General features: G+C 42.2%; 1 protein-coding gene across 1 annotated transcript; it reads right to left on the minus strand.

Moving 5' to 3' along the window:
- Nucleotides 1–5,064: 5,064 nt before the first annotated feature.
- LOC107214187 (highly reducing polyketide synthase PKS6-like) lies at nt 5,065–16,636 on the minus strand. The gene is made up of 7 exons (XM_015649324.1): nt 16,547–16,636; nt 15,259–15,327; nt 14,377–14,530; nt 13,301–13,461; nt 11,844–12,047; nt 11,559–11,740; nt 5,065–11,271 (listed from the first exon to the last, which is right to left on the minus strand). Exons 2-7 carry the CDS (start codon nt 15,317–15,319, stop codon nt 5,713–5,715), a joined length of 6,321 nt encoding a protein of 2,106 aa, XP_015504810.1. The 5' UTR covers nt 15,320–15,327; nt 16,547–16,636; the 3' UTR covers nt 5,065–5,712.
- Nucleotides 16,637–17,090: the final 454 nt, after the last annotated feature.

A 17,090-nucleotide genomic window follows, 5' to 3' on the forward strand; every position in this document is an offset into this window, starting at 1 on the left:
TGTCTGAGTGCATGGAGTGTCTGTGGCTAACTTTGCGTTGAAGATGTAGCTCTGCTAAAACGATCCATGAAAATAATAGGAGAATGGGTCAACTTCTTTCCTGCAGGGTCACATGCTGTTGTCCAACTAGTCAAAACTAACACTGCAGCTGCAACAAGCAGCCTGTCTGCTCTGTGAGATGTGTCAGCTATTCTCAAAGCACTGTTACCACCCTCGACTAATCTAGAATGATTTGGTCTGACCTGAAGAGACTAACTGAAGAGGGTCTTTACATGAAGCAGTAGGTAAGACTGTCATCTCCTAATGAATTCGAGGTAGCATATAAAGTCAGAGGTAATGACAGCATGCATGGAAATCATGTTTTGTGTTTTATTGATTTAAGTGGAATTTAAGTTTGCAATAAAAAATGCTTTCTTAAAAGTATAAAAATTATGTCTTAGATGTCAAATTGAATATGATGGTCTGATTTTAAACAAAAATACTTTAAAAATAGTCTTGGATTTGTGGAACTGCCTTACTAATACATAAATATCATTAAATTTGTCTCTCTGGGCACTTCTTTCAAAAGTGGGGGGTTGATCTTCCCTTAGAGCATGAAGGGTGGTCAAAAGGGATATATATAAAGGAGGAAGAGGGAAATCAGTCACAGGCTTCTGAACTAATTTGTTTTGTTTTTTTTTCCCACAAGGGTCTATTTGATGTGGTAGTGTCACACATTACTCAAGTTTTGAACTTATGGAGATGATCAAATCCATCTGCCAATGGATTTCACACAATCACAGCAGCTTGGGACAGATCTCCAGAAGCCATCTGAACTAACTCCCTGCTCAAGCCAGAACACATAGAACCTGTTGCCAGGACCATGTCTAAAGGGCTTTTGAATACCTTCAAGGATGGAGACTCCATAACTTCCCCAGGCAACCTGTGCTAGTGCTTGGTTATCCTCCCAGTAAAAAATCATTTTCTGGTGTTCAGAGGGAACCTCTTATGTTTCAGACTGCACCTGTTTCCTCTGACTTTGTCACTGGACACCAATGAAGCCTGACTCTGCCCCCTTTGCACTCCCCACATGTTTTTACATACACTAATAGGATCCCCCTGAGCCTTCTCTCCTGAATATTCCCAGCTGCCTCAGCTTTTCCTATATGTGAGGTGCTCCAGTCACTTCATCATCCAAACAGCCTAGTGTGTCTGAGTAATTTTGCTGTAGCTTTCCAAGGATCCTGCAAAATATATGTCTTGTTTTGTTATTAATGTCACCATTTCTTATAACTGTCTCTGAGCTCACAGGTACAAACACTAAGTGGCAGAGTCAGGATTACATTCCACCAGCACCATAGGAACAGCATGTTGAGTAATACATGTCTTAGTCTGTTGACTACATTAAGTAAAACATTTACATGGGTCCGTCTAGGATATAGCATTTTTACTTTACAGCGATAGTCAGTGTTTGATGTACTTGTAAGGCATGACTGAAAGAAGCTGTTATCAGTAACATTCCCACTATCAGCTGAATGCCTATTTCTCTGGAGTGTTATCTGAAGAAGAAAACACATGTTGGCTTCATGAGACCCTGGGGCTTGGCTGCTTGGGCCTGGGGCCAAGGCAGCTCAGCTGGGACCATGGGGAAGAGGCTCCCAGAGGCACAGTGCAAGGCCATGGCCACAGCCAGCCCTGGCAGAGCTTTGGCCACTGCTGTGCTGTAGTACTGCCACAGGCTGGCTGTGGCCCCTGATCCAGGTGCAGAACACCCAGCATGGATGTTATCAGGTGTTTTATGATCCAGGTGAAACCAGAAACAGACATTGGTTTACTTGCAGGATAATGCATTTATTAATTCAGCCTGCAAGATCCTGTTATGCAATAGGAGGATGTTTTGATGAAGTGCCTAAGCAAAAAGTCCATCCGTGAGCACATTTTCCAGAGAAGCATTAGGGCTCTGTGCCATTAATTCTGTATTTATGCTGCTTCTGTTTAGAACATATCCAACTAATTGCATTTATGGTTGTACTCAGAGAAGGGAAGCCAGGTGTTTTAGCAGTTTGTCCAAATGCTATATCACTTCAGGCTCTGCCTGGAAAAATTAATAATTTTTCAAGTATTGTCCCAGAGTCATATTTATCTAATTACTGAATACGCATCCTGTTAATGGGGTCCTTCATCTGATAACAGTATTGAGAGTTTGGATACTGAGGGCACAGAATTATTAAAAATATCCCTATGTTAACAATCTGAGATTAACTGCAAACAACAAAGAACATTGTCATTAGAAGCCTTCTGTTAAACACAGATACAGATTTATTTTTTTTTTCACAAGTAATTTATGTAAGTACAAATCAGGTTTTGAAAAGAACATAATTCTTTTCAGGAGGAAGTGGCAGTACAGGTCCCTGCAATCATTTTGACAGCAACTGATGAAGGGAAAAAGACCCTTTTAAACCTATTTAAGCTAAACTGGGTGAACACCAGATCCCAGAGTGTGATACTCAGTGGCACAGGGTGTAGCTGGAGGCCTGTCACCAGTGGGGTTCCCCAGGGTTCAATACCAGGCCCAGCATTGTTTAACTCACCCAGCAATGGCTTGGATGAAGGGGCAGAGGCCTCCTCAGCAAGTTCACTGTCAGCACAGAGCTGGGAGGAGCGGCCGATACCCCAGAGGGCTCTGCAGCCCTTCAGAGGGACCTTGACAGGTTGGAGAGATGGGCAGAGAGGAACTGTCTGAAATTCAACAAGGGCAAGTGCAAGGTCTGGCACTTGAGGAGGAATAACCCCCTGCACCAGGACAGGTTGGGGGTAAACCTGCTTCAAAGCAGCTCTGTGGAGAGGGATTTGGGGGTCCTGGAGGACAACAAGTTGTCCATGAGCCAGCAGTGTGCCCTGGGGTCCAAGAAGGCAAATGGTACCCTGAGCTGTATTAGGAAAAGCATTGCCAACTTCAAAGGCCTGTTTGTCTGTTCCATTTATGATGTTTAGTAGGACAGAACAGGACTCAGGACTTTCTCACTGCTCTTACAACACTGCAGGTAGTTTCTATGTTTTTTGCAGTCCATTCTGCTTCTTGTAGATATCTTTGCCTTCTCCTCCAGCTGGTTGCTGCCCTCAGGACATTAAACATATCTTTGAGTTATTGTGTCATCTGTTTGAACTTTGCAGGCTATTTTTCTGGTCATATGTTTTATGTATTTATCAGACACAAATAAAAGAGTACTCAGTGCTCTGCCATTGCTGCCTTACCCTGTGTTACAAATTACTAATTCTAGTTGCCCTGGCTGCAGCTGAAAATCCCTTTGCCAGAGCATTTCTTGAGATTAGGTTTCTCACTGTATTTCTGGAGGCTGGCAATGATCTTGTTTTTGTTCAAATATTCTGACCTTTGGGACATTTATGGCAGATTCACAGAAGCAGTCAAGAGCAAAACACAGAAGAGATGAGATTTCATAGTACTGACAGAACAGTGATTGCTTTGGCAAGAGAAAACCAAAGAGCGAAAGCCAGCCAAAGTTGGTGCTTCAGTCTTTCAGAATCAGAGCTGTCTGTATAAAAGCTGAAATCAATAGGTTCAGTCACAACTGTGCAATGTGGAAATCTATGAGAGATTGTCATGCACCTAACATCTGTCTGACATACCTTTATCTACTTCTGCTGTGCAAAGCAGCCCTGATAGATTACTGCTTTGACCTTGACACCAGTACTGCAAGTTTCTTGTGTTTTTGCACAGGGAACAGGACAGAAAATGAGTACAATGAATATGTGTTTTTCTGCTTTGTAATTTGTTTGGCTGTTGATCAGGCTATGCCACACCAGAACCACTCTGGATTTGAAATCTCCTCTGTGCATTTCTGCATGTGTATGTGTATGTGTATATGTATTTGTATATGCATATGTATAAAGTTAACTGTTCCTCACTTCATTACTGTATTTCCCTCCAAATGTCTGGGCAAGGTCACAAGCATTTCTGCCCTAAGGGACATGAATAAAGAAGTGTTCAGGAATAACCATCATGGATTTTCCACAGAGGTATGGTGACTGTCTAGCCTGATTATCTTGAAGAATGAAAACACTGAGGAGAGAGTTTTTATGCACCTTGATTCCAGAAAGACTTTGAGCAATGTCTCAATGCATCCTTGTAGCCAAACTGAAGCTAGATAGATTGAAAAAGACAACTGTAAACTGGGTGGAGTATTCACTGGGCTGCCATGCCTAAAAGGTGATATCACCACAGCTGGTGACAGCCAGGCTGTGCTGAGTCCATCTGGCAGTGTGTCAGTAGCAGCATCCTGCAGGCTCTTTATTAACAGCCTGGCCAACATCGAGTTAGGTGAGAGCACTTGGCACATCGAAACGGAAGGCCACTGTTCAGAGGGACAAACAGCTTTACAGAAAGTTCATTATTTCCATCCAAGGCTTTGCACCTGGGATGGCTTATCCTCCCTGCACCTGTTCTGCACATGAAACAAGTGAAGCTTTGCAGTCTAGGGACTGACTGGCTGCAGAGCAGCCTGGATGGAAAGGACAGGGGGGTCCTGATGGGCAGTGGATTGAACATGAGTTCACACACAATGAAAGCCAGCAGGCAGCTGGGCAGGGAGCTCTGCATCACACCGGTGTAACATGCACAACCAGTACACCACCCTTGATTCATTACACCCCATCGAGAACCCTGGTCCAGCTCTGGATCCTCCACTGTGAGAAAGGTATAGATAAGCCTGAGTACTTTTGGCATAAGACCACCAATATCTTTGGGGCTGGTGCACCAGAGCTAGGAGAGACTAAGGGAACTTTTCAGCCTGGGGATCAGATTATTTCAGGGGGACCCCACAGGCCATGGATACTCTGTGCAATGGAGAATATTACCAGATCTGTAAGGCACAACTCCTCATAATTAGGGAGAAGAGGAGGAATAATACCATACCCTATTCCCATGTTAAGAGACTATAAACAAGTGTTTCAGTGTCTTTGTGGAAAAGTCTGCTTTTTCTCACTGGAACAAAAGAAGGGCAGGTATTGGGGTTACAAAATTTAAAGTATGAGAGCAGATGAGTGACAAAAAAATCAAATAAGATAAAAATACACTTTAGGAGGCTTTTTTAAACATTTTACTACTCTTTTTTATTTGGGCTTTCATAAAAATTGGTTAATTCATAATAAAAAAAAACTTGCTTTACTGTATGCTTCACAATAGGTAACAATTGGTAAATTGTTAATATTTTTGAAGACATAAGCAAGACATTAGATTCACAACATCAGACTTTCAAAAAGTAGCCTGTATTTATAAACATTTGGTAATGTTAAAAAAATAATTACATATTAACAATAGAATATGACAAAAATGCTGATAAGTTTATTCAGCTTTATGTATGTATTTACTATTTAGAGGTGCAAATATACAGTTTTCATCAAAACTTGAATACAGTTAAAAAAAATGCAATGTGCAATAAAATACAAAGGAATTTACCTACTTATTACCAGTTAAAACTATTGAAAATTATGGTAAAAGACATTGAAAGTAAAAAGTCAAACAACTGACTGAAATCAAAACAGCTAGCAGAATAATGTCAGAAGAACCTGGCAAAGGGGTTTCTGGGTCAATGCAGAAGAGTACATCCAGAATCACCAGATGTTCTACCCTGTCTTCAATGACAGACATATTCTTAGATGCTGCAAAGGGTCTGAGTATTGTCAAAGTTACACAATTCCTAATTGGGAAAATTACTATGGCAAGGTATCATTTTCTGCACTTTCAGCCACAGCATTCTTCTTTTCAAGTGCTCCATTTGCATTGCTTGTTTCTTCTAAAACTACCACTAAACTTGACAGAGTTGTGTGAGGATCAAGCAGTTTCACAAGGGGTATGTCCACCTTTCGCTCCTGAAAGACACGGTTCTGAATTGTCATAGCTAACATAGAGTCTATGCCCAAAGATGAAAGTGGTGTATTCATGGTTAGTTCATCTGCTTGCACTCCTGTGAGGTCACTCAACAGTGAGGTGATGTAGTCCTCAGATTTGAGAAAGGCAGTCTCTGGGACTTCAGTTTCCTCAGAGGTTTCAATCTTGTTCCTGAAATCTTCTGACATAAGTGATATAAAGCGACTTTTGAGAGAAATAATCTGAGTAAAAACATGATGATACAAAGCTTGAAAATTCATTTTGACAACTGCTTGCTGTGGGTTGTTTATAAGTAAGGTCTTTCTGAGATAGTCCTGAATTTCATGCACTTGCAGAATGTCTATGCCCTTGGATGCCAGGATGCTCTGAATGTGGTTTTGATTGAGCAGAATGCCAAGGTTCAAAGCACCCCAGTTAATGGCCTGGCCTGAAAGCCCACAGTTCCTCCTGTAGAGGCAGAAGACATCCAGGAAGGAGTTTGCAGCTGCATAGTTTGTCTGGGTGGCATTGCCCAGAAAGGAAGTAACAGAGGAGTAGCACACAAAGTAGTCAAGCTCCTGGCCTCTGGTAGCCCAGTGAAGATTTAGGGTTCCTGCTACTTTTGGGCTCAGCACTTTGTGGAAGTCAGCCAGCCTCAGGACTTCAACGTGGCCATCATGTAAAGCAACAGCACTCTGGAATACCCCTTTGATTGGAGTCCCCACAAAGGTGTTGGCAATGGACTGGAAAGCTTTCTCAACATCACTGGTCGAAGCCACATCACACTGCACAGACACCACTTTGCTCCCTTTGTACTGCTGCTGCAAAGCCTTCATCTCTTTTTCCTTCTCACTGCTGGGAATTCTCCTGGAGAGTATTGCAATGCACCCTCCTCCGTTCTCAGCTATGAATTTCACTGTTTCAAAGCCAAGTCCAGTGAGCCCCCCAGCTACTACATAAACAGCATTCTGCTTAAACAGCTGCTTCTGGGGCTCATACAGCGGGATGTCTGAAAGCACACTGATGTCCTTCTGCCTTCTCAGAACAGCAAGGGGGACAGAAGAGCAGGTAAAATAGGACGTCACAGATTTTAGCCCTTCAAAGTTCTCAGGCTGCTGAAAAACAGAACCTGAGAGATAGTTAAACTGTTTCATATCCATGGAACTGATCCAGGCATGTACAGTCTTCTGCAGTTCCTTTAGAGGTGCTTTCCGGAAAAGGCTGGCAACAGTGAGGATATGAAAGGTGATGTTTTCATTATCAATTTCACTGACATTCTGGATACATTCAGACTGTTGATTGCCACACACTATCACCACATCTTTAAGAAAGTACATGTGGGCCAGATCCTCCTGAGACAGTCTGTTGACTGGAGGAAGAATAAGAAGGGCACTGCACAGGTTGATATACTGGAACACGTTAGGAGTGGGCTTTGCAAGGACTGCTCTCCAGCCCATCTCTTCTGCTGCTGCTGAAAGAACATGGCACAAAACTGATGATGGCTCTGTAGTAATAATACCCAGTGTTCTGCCCTGTTTCCCCTTGGGTAACCTCTGAGTGAAGATTTCCCATGCGATGATGAAGTATGACACACAAGGGACATTCTGGAGGAATGGGAATTTTCTTGCATTGAAACAAACTGCTCCTGGAATCTCAACTCTGGATGATGCAGCAGTGGGATAGCATGAAACCACATAATCTCCCACTTTGACTTTTTTTACATCAATGCCTGTTGCAGTGACGGTGCCACTGAAATCAAGACCTAGAAGCCTGTGTTTGTCTCCTGCTTGTGAGTTCCAATACAGTGTATTACCAAAGTTGCAGCTAGAAACACTAATGGGAAAATAATCTTCTGAATGAAGACAAATTTTATCTACTTGAATTTCAACACTCTGTTTGTCAAGCTGAGTAGCAGCATTGGTGCATAATTCTCCAGACAAATCCTTCACTGTGTATGGATCAGAAGTGTACAAAGTGAATGGCTGTGATTCCTGGAGAGATTTTACAGGTTGGATGTAATCTACATCTACAAAAGGAGTGCGTCTGACTTCAGACACATAAATTCTTCCCTGGCTGATGCAAACTTCTGGATAGTCCCCACCTTTGTATTTGACAAGAACATCTGCTAAGGCTGAGATGTCCAGGGAAGTGGAGGAGCTGAGGTCAATCAGCTGAAATGTGACTTCTGGAACTTCAACAATACAAGTTCTGGTCATGCCATACAATGCAAACCCACAGTTAACGTGGTCCACATATCTCTCTGTTGTTCTGTAGGTGATCACTCTGACGGAACAGCGGCACGTCTTCTCTCTTAGGGCCACCACTACCTGGCGATAGGCTTCACAGCACTTTGCCAACTGATCCACTGCTTCACTTGGGAAATCTTCATTTAACTTTTGAATTCCCCACAAGAAGAGGATTTCATCATAATCCTCAACTTCTGCTCTCATTTTATTCTGTGAATCATCTTCCACAAGGTATTCCCAGCCTTCATACATAACATATCTTGAAGCAGGATGCAAGTATTTTTTAAGCTGCTCAGCTATCCCAAATTTGTCTGCAAACACGACAACTCTGGGCTTAACCCTCAGATGTCCAATCGTCTGTGAAAGAGAGATTTCTTTCCACATGTTTTCAAACAGGAACTCATTGTCCCTGGAAGATGCTTTCTTCACGAAAGTGATGGCAACACGCTTGAGCTCAGCCAAAACAGAGCCGTGTTTGTCCACAAAGCATCCACAGACCTCAAGGCAGTTTCCAGTGGATTTGCTCATTCTCATGTATATCATCATTTCCTCCTCCAGCGGGCGGAGCACCACCAGGCTGCCTATCCCTGAAGGAAAACCTGCTCTGGACTGGAGTGTCCTTGAGGTCAAGACGGCGGTCATCTGCAGAAAACAGTCGAGCAGCACTGGGTGGATACAGTGGCTGTACATGTCTCTGACAGTCTCCTCCTTCACCTTTATGCTTGTTATAGCTTCCTTTATCTCCTGGCAATAATGAACATCACTGAGCTGCCTGAATATGGAGCCGTACTGAAAGCCAACCTGAGACAGTGCTTCATAAACCTCCTCTTTCCTAATCACTGACCTGCATCTTTGATAGATGGCTTGGAAGGAGATGCTGCTTTCTTCCACCACACCTTCAAGCCCCTTTGCCACTTGGCCAGCAGCATAAACTGCATTGGAGGAAGAGAGGACCTCAAAGGTTGTCACGGCTTTTTGTGGACTCAGCTTGATACTCAGCACTTGGGAACTCTGTGTGAGAACACATGGCGCAGAAAAGCTGATACTCAGCTGGCAAGTGCTCAGAGGCACTTTAGGTCTTGAGCTGCTCATCACAGAGGCCAGACCAAGCTCCACATAGAAAGCACCAGGGACTAAGGCCACGCCATTGTTCTTGTGCTCATATAAGTATGGTGTTGTGTCCTGAGACACCAGGCAGCCAAACTCCATGTTGTCAGTGTTTATGCCATAAATCAAAGGATGACTGGCATTGCCACCTCTTTGGTTTGCTTGCTGATGGATATCCAGACAGCCCATGAGTTTTTGGCGATCAAATTGATATCGCGGAATGGCTGCAGGAACACTTTGATACCCGTTATAAAAGTGCTGCCAGCTGGGATTAAACCCCAGTTCAAACAGATTTCCTACCAGGGTGAGGAGCGTCTGATATTCTGCATCTGTTTGCAAAGAAGACAACACTTTTGTGTCTTTTCCTAGTGTTTCTTTTATGTTTCGCTGCAATGCTCGGTGAGGACTTATTTCTACAAACACCACGTTTTCCCTGCCTCTGGCTGCAGTTTGGATGGCCTGTGTGAAAGCAACAGGCTCACGAGTATGCCGCACCCAGAATTTGCCCTGAGCAAAGTCATTTTCAGATGCAGCCACTCCAGTCAGTGTTGAAATCACTTCCATTTCCCCCTTCTGCTTTTCTAAAGGCTCTATCTGTTCCTCCAGCTCCCTGAGTATCATATCCATGCTGGGACTGTGATATGCAACTGGAACATTTAAAACATGAAGAAAGATGTTTCTCTGTCTAAAAACTTCAGCCAGCTCTCTCTGGACAGCTTCCACAGCGTCTACATTCCCAGACAAGGTGCAGGAAACAGGGCTGTTGAAAGCAGCAATGCACACCTTTCCTGAGTAGGGATGAAGGCGCTCAGCAATCTCTTCAACAGGGATGTTTCCGACCACCAGCATTCTGCCACGGGCAGTCTTTGCCTGCAGCCTGCTCCGGTGATAAATCACTTTGACTGCATCTGCCAGAGAAAGGTACCCAGCAATATGTGCAGCAGCAACTTCCCCCAGTGAGGCGCCAACAACAGCAACGGGATTAACACCCCAGTGCTTCAGGAGGGAAGCTACAGCAACCTGTAAGGCAAACAGCAAGGGCTGGGAAAGCTCTGGATTCAACAAATCCTTTGGGCTATGATTTCTTGCTGGCAGGAGGCTGATGGTAGTGTGCTGCTGAAAAAGGTCTTCTATCTCCTTACACTTGTCTCTGAACACCGGCTCTGAGCTCAGCATTGCCTCACTGAACTCCTTCAGCGTTACACCGTTGCCGCAGAACACAAACACCAGCTGTGGTTTCACTTTGGACATGGCAGGTTCCATGCTCACTGCTGACTTAAGCTCTTGCTGCAAGTGTTGGAGGGAATTTGTGACAAATGCTTTTCGGTACCTGTAGTTGGCATGGCTTCTTCTGCAGGCAGATGTATAGGCCAGGCTTGGGAGAGTTACGGAGTTCCTTGTGCTCAGCTGCTCAGCTGTATCAGCCATTGTCATCTGAAGGGACTTAGGGGATGCTGCTGACAGCAGAACTAATTCCAGGGGCTTCTTAAAGGCGGGAAGAGGCTCTGGCTGCTTCATCTGCCTGACTACAGCATGAGCATTGGTTCCTCCAAATCCAAAGCAGTTGATACCAGCTACTCTTCCATACTCACTGGACTCTTCCCAGGGCTCCACAGCTGTGGCAACAGCAAGGTTTAATTTTTCTGTATCAATGCTGCTCATCTCCTTCGAGTAATGCAAGGATGGAACAATCTTTCCATGATGCATCATCAGGAGCACTTTGATTAACCCAGCTGCTCCAGCAGCCGATTCAGTGTGTCCAATATTTCCCTTCACTGAACCAATTTTCAGAATGGAAACTCGGGAAGGCCTGTTTTTGGTAATGACACTACCCAGGCTCTCAGCTTCAGTAGGATCTCCAGCAGCAGTTCCTGTGCCATGGGCTTCAATATACTGCAGAACTGAGGGATCAACATGACTTTCATAAATGCTGCGCAGTAACTCCTCTTGCCCTGTTTGAGACGGTCTCATGATTGGAGTTGCGGACCTGCCATTCTGATTGACTGCACTGATGTTTATCACACCCCAGATTTTGCTGTAGTCTTCCTTTGCCTGTTCCATGAAAAGTTGAATTATCTTTAATAAACTCATCCTTTCTCTTTAAAGAAGACAACAAAACACCACAACAAAGCCAAGAACAACTAGAACATGACGATGAACTTTTAAATGTGGGATCCTTTCCCTATGCTATGGGAAGTGAACAAATTCTTAAGAAATGCTTCATTAATCTTAAATTTGAATTGGAGAAACTTCTCTGGAATAGTCATTATTAGAGCTGAAGACACAAAATTCAGGCAAGCAACCAGTCTTATTTCAGGCTGCTTCACAAGCAATCTTACCTTTTTCAGTGGTTTGAGGAAAACAACACCGCAGCCTTCTCCCCTTCCATAGCCATCTGCTTTTTTGGAGAAGGGTTTACTTATGCCCTCTGGAGAAATCATTTTTGCTTTACTGAGAGATACAAAGGTGCAGGGATCAATGATGCAGTTTACCCCGCCACAGATTGCTGCCTCACATTCTCCTGGAGTCAAACAGAAACATACCCATGTTGATACGGCCCAGGTGATAGACAGAAACAGTAGAAATACTGATTTCATTGTCCAGCACCTCTTCAGTTCCATTACCTGATTTAATGGCTTGCAAGGCGTAGTGCAGAGCAAAAAGAAAAGATGAACATGCAGTGTCAACAGTCAGAGATGGTCCAGTCAGATTAAATGTGAAAGAGACCCTGTTGGCAGCAATGCTCATTGCTGTTCCAGTTCCATCATAATGATTTATTTTATTCAGTGCTCTGCTGGCTATGATTTCATAGTCTCGATTCATGAGACCTGGAAAACATCAGATTCGCGTCAAGTTAACCCAAGCCAACAGTAGGTATGTGCATCTCAAAAACTGATGGTGTGGTTTGGTTTTCAGTGTTAAGATGAAACAATGTGGCATCAGTGATCCTGCCATGAAGCTTTGCTCCATCACAAGTCAAAGGCAAAACTCACAGCAATTCCCCCGTATTCAGCTTACACAAACATACCAAACACTTGAAAATCCTGCATTCCCAGGAAATGACAGGTTGTTCATGATGACTCAGCTCATTGTAGGATGTAGCTAAGGTCTCTCTAGTCTGCTGAGACCCCTGTATCTTAGTTTGAGATGGGTTGGTTTAGTTTAGCTATAAGAATATTTATCAATAAATTGCAAGGAGAGTAGTTCAGACATAAATGTACAAGAACTTAGCTTCAGTTCCTCAGATGTACCAAGGTAAAGGTCACAGCACAAACTACATCCAGTAATTTGTATTTACCTTTGTTTTTCACATTTGCAACCAGTAAGAAGTAGTAAAAAAGAACTTTACTATTCTGTTACTATGCCTGTGAGAGCAGTTGTGTGCTCTTTCTGGGAACACTATGCTTGAAATATTGTGGATCTCCAAGTCCATGAGCACGTGTGGAAAGTGCAGTAGCTCTCTTCAGAGAGCAAGAAATAGTGCCCCCAGTGGAAGAACAGCATCTCTCAGACTAAAAGGTAATCTAAAGCATTTCCCCTATATGTACATCAACCAAACTCCCCCAGAAAACTCCTTTTTAAAGAGACATAGATTACACCAGCAATAATATGCTGCTACTCTAGTATTGTCTCTTAAATATCTTTCAACAACATCTGGGATCATCTCCTCTGTAACTTTTTGGGTACTGACAAAGGAAGTTGGACAAGTGCACTGTGGTACCATTCTAATGTCCACAAGGAGGATTTCTGCTTCTTTAAAGAGATGTTAATCCCCTGAACACCTTAACCAAAATTATACTGGAAAACAGTATACTGGGGAAAAAGTGTAGGCCTGTGTAGAAGCCCAGAAGATAAGGGGCTAATGTGGACATCAATTGCCAGATAGCCATGGAGCTAGGCTTCTAGAGCAGCCTGGTAATTCTTACCAGAAGTAACCAGTAGTGCTATAGTACAGTAGCCTTAGATCTCCAGTCTAGATCCAGCCTAAAGCCGGTTCTAGATAACATATTGAAAGGTTATGAAGGATGCCTCCAATCTTTGTGAGGTTCAAACACACTTTGCCATAAAATTTTCATCTTACCAATAAAAACACCTGTTTTGGTGCCACTGACAGATTCTACAGGAACTCCTGCATCCTCCAGGGCTTTGTATGTGCACTCTATCAGTAATTTCTGTTGTGGATCCATACGTTCTGCTTCCATATTATTAATCCCAAACAGATGGTTGTCAAATGAATTAAATCTGAAATACACAGACCAAAATAGGATATGACACAACATACGTGTATAAGATACATTTACTTCTAGACTCACAGTAAACATTTTTTGCAGCTTCATGAAAACCAGAGCAGTAACTGGTGTTTAAGTCACAGTTCCCTATTATGAAATTCAGATGAAAATATTTATAAGCCAAGTTGTTTTATGTCCCACCACAAAATATGTCAACTTTTCAACAATACTGCATTTCAGAGTTAAGAGCCCACTCCTGCCCATTTTTATTCTCTTAGTTATTGCACTACTATCAGCTGGATTCCTCAAACTATGAAATGTGCAGAATGAGACTCCCTCTGCTGTAATGTGGCCATAGACAATAAGTTATAAACAAATACTGTTTTCTACATTGTTTTTAGCCAATACAGACCAATGCTTCACAATTGAAAACAAAAAGTAGAGGATCAGCTCAGGTATTTTCAAGGGATACCCATGCCTCTCCTACAATTCATTCAAAATGCTTTCTCTGTGTATGTGTGTGTCTTTAAAAGCACCTTCAAAATAGGCCTATGCTTAAAAAAGATCCTGTTCAAATGTAATCTTGTGTCCCAAGATCAGATTTATATTGCCTTCTATCTATTGATTCAGTCCAGGATTCAATATCTAACATGGGACTAAGCACTAAATTAATTCTGGGTCCTATGGTTCAACCCTGCCAAGTATCAATCTCAGGAGACAATACGATTTCTTCTGTGCATGTCAGCTTCTCCTTTGACTGAAGCTCTACAGCCTGAGGATTTAAGGTGAATGTGGAATTCAAATAAAAGACACCTATGCTGACTTTACTGTTGTTTCCTATTCTTCACACTTGTCACAGCCCCTGAGCAGCTGTACCCATAATCTAAGTACTACAAAAATCAGTGGTGCAGCAGGAAAACAGACTCACTCATCGAGAAGAGCAGCTCGTGTTGTACATATTTTTCCTGGCTTGTTAGCATCTGCATCATACCACTCCTTGACATTAAATCTCTCAGGGGGAATTTCTACAGTGCAGTTTCTGCCTTCCTCCAGGACTTTCCAGAAATTGTCAATTCCATCTCCTGTTGTACAAAATTTTTAAAACAGATTAAATTATGCACATCCCCACCCCATGCAGACTCAGAAATGTGCAATCAGCAACAAGGACCTCCCACATGTAAATCTAGGCTTCTCAGATAGACTTGGAACAGAAAGAAATGATCATGCTTTGGTGAGAGGAAAATAGAAAAGTATGACTGATCCCCTCACTGTTTGTCTGAAAGCAAAGGAACCCCACAAAATCCTTAACCACTTTCTCTCCCCATTTCCCTACCATCTCATTGCATCTATTGTCAGGACTGTAATAAAGCAGGAAGCTTTCTTCTAGGAAAACCCAACCTGTTTATATTACAGGCATTGCTGATGAGAATGTCCAGCCCTTCATCTATCCTGTCCCTATGGCTCTAGAGTCCTGTTACAATGCACAATCACCCAGCCAGTGAACACACAGAAAGTTCAAATCATCCCAGACCCATTCAGGTCATTTGTATGAGTTTCATGTGCAGTTCAATGCCCTGTCCACAGCCAGCACTGCAGCTTCTTTTGTGTCTGTCTGTCTGCCTGTCTGTGTGTCTGAGACAAATTCAAGCCAAGTAGTTTCCACCACAGTACCACCTTTCAAAAAGATCCACAAGCAGCAAAACAACAAATTCGACTAAGGGACAAACATGTTGGTTTCCTCCATTTCAACATAAATAAAAGACTCTGCTTTTCACACTCACAGCCTGCTTTGCTTTTACCCCAAGCTTACCTCCAGGAAAGTTGCATCCTATTCCAACAACAGCAACTTCATCTGCAGTCTCAATCTCCATCTCCTGGGCTGCACAAGACAGGAGTCATGTCAGTCCAGTCCAACAGCTATGCATTTACCATTGATAAATACTAGGTTAAAAGGTGAACTTTCCACAAACACACAAACTTGTTTAAAACGTAATTAATCTGGAATGATCTACTGTTGGTTGTGATGACAAATGATACTGCCCACAAGTGACCAGAGCTGTACTATGTTTTTCCTCTTGTCACTATTTTTAGGGGAAATTACCTGTTTAATTCTCGAAATTCTCTCATCCATCATGCATCTCATGCATCATTTTACTGTTTAGCCTCTGGTTTTACTGTTTAACCTGATTTACCAGTTTAAATCTAGTTTACTGTTTAACTCTGGTTTACTGTTTAACCTCTGGTAAAAAAAAGTAGACATTTCCAATAAATCAGATGGCAAAGACAAGAGTTCCTTGTGACATCCAATTAAATATCTCAGGATAGAATTGACAGATGGTTTCATTTTCCTTGATTTTGGGAAAAGAACTTGTCAGATGAAAATCAGTTTAGTTGAACCAATTAGAACTCACGAATGCCAAACTTTAAACCAAGCAGTTGATGCCCAGCTCCAAGCCCTGCCACCCTCCTGGACATCCTACAACCCACAAAGAGGAGAATATTCCTCTAGAAAGGTTTTGTGGGGGATTCTTGGCAGTGGGGAGAGTTTCCCATCTCAGGGATAGCACAGCAGGTTCCAAAGAGGCTTTCTCAGTCACTGACTGACAATAGTGAAGCAGAGATGAGGCTGTTTCACAGCCCCACACATCACTCAGAGTTACCATTTCTTGGAGGTTTGCTTTGAAAGGTGAAATTAAGAGTAGCTGCTTAGATTCATACTTTGAAAAATTTACTTCAAGTTCCATTAAAAACAGAAAAATACAGAAAAAGAGCTACCTAGCAAAAATTAGGAAACCAGGATCTGGCTTTCTAGGAGTAAATTCTATTTTACTAATAATGTAAATTCAAAATTGACACAAGAATTGTTTCCTCTAAATTCTTTCAGAATTATCTATGATTTCTATGATTCTATGATTTCTTATTTTAATGTAACTGCTAAACTAAAGCTGCAAATCCCAACAAACTTCTTTCATTTCTCAAGTACATTTTAAGCATTTTTCCTAAATTATCACTTAAATAGCAAGTAATAGAAAATTAAGGACCTTCCAGTCATAACTTAAAACATATCTTGGTCATCTCTAGAGCTATGTAACTCTTACCTTATATAATCCCAGTGGTGTGGAGCAATAGGCTGTCTGTGGAAGTAGTTTATATAGGATTCTGCGTGGTTTCTTTTTCAAGCTGGCATGCTAAATTGGTAACGCCTTTTAAAGGAAAAATGAAAATGAGTCATGTGATTAGTCAGTAAACCCGACTAAAGTTCAAAACTAATTCCCTGAAGTAGTAAATTCTTGATGTCATAAGTTTTCACACCAAAACAGTAGTAAAACCTCTGTCTTATCTAACATTTTACAGTTAGAAAGACGGTTAATTTGAGATATCTTGCCATGAAATAGCCCATAAAATCTTTATGATCCTAAGACTATGATTGAAAAAACTGTCTTTAAAATAACAACTCAACGTGGTTTGCTCTTAATATCAATAAATACAAACAAGCGTTAAGTCCCAACTATTTGTTGAAGGCATCATTTGTGAAAATGAAGAACTCTCTATAAACTTAAAACCTAAGTCTCATGTTTGATTCCACGGCTGATTTCTTTTACTGAGCATGATCATTTAAATGTACAAGCACAAAAGCCTTGT

This window comes from Parus major, chromosome 2 (assembly GCF_001522545.3).
Source record: "Parus major isolate Abel chromosome 2, Parus_major1.1, whole genome shotgun sequence".
NCBI classification, from domain to species: domain Eukaryota; kingdom Metazoa; phylum Chordata; class Aves; order Passeriformes; family Paridae; genus Parus; species Parus major.

What these genes read in the sequence shown, in the direction of transcription:
- LOC107214187 (XM_015649324.1), bottom strand. Translation starts at nt 15,319, where the DNA reads ATGGAGATTGAGACTGCAGATGAAGTTGCTGTTGTTGGAATAGGATGC. An exon ending in CGAGCTGCTCTTCTCGATGA is followed by an intron (nt 13,462 to 14,376) that starts GTGAGTCTGTTT and finishes TGTGTATTTCAG; the next exon opens with ATTTAATTCATTTGACAACC. An exon ending in TCCTCAAACCACTGAAAAAG is followed by an intron (nt 11,272 to 11,558) that starts GTAAGATTGCTT and finishes TTCATGGAACAG; the next exon opens with GCAAAGGAAGACTACAGCAA.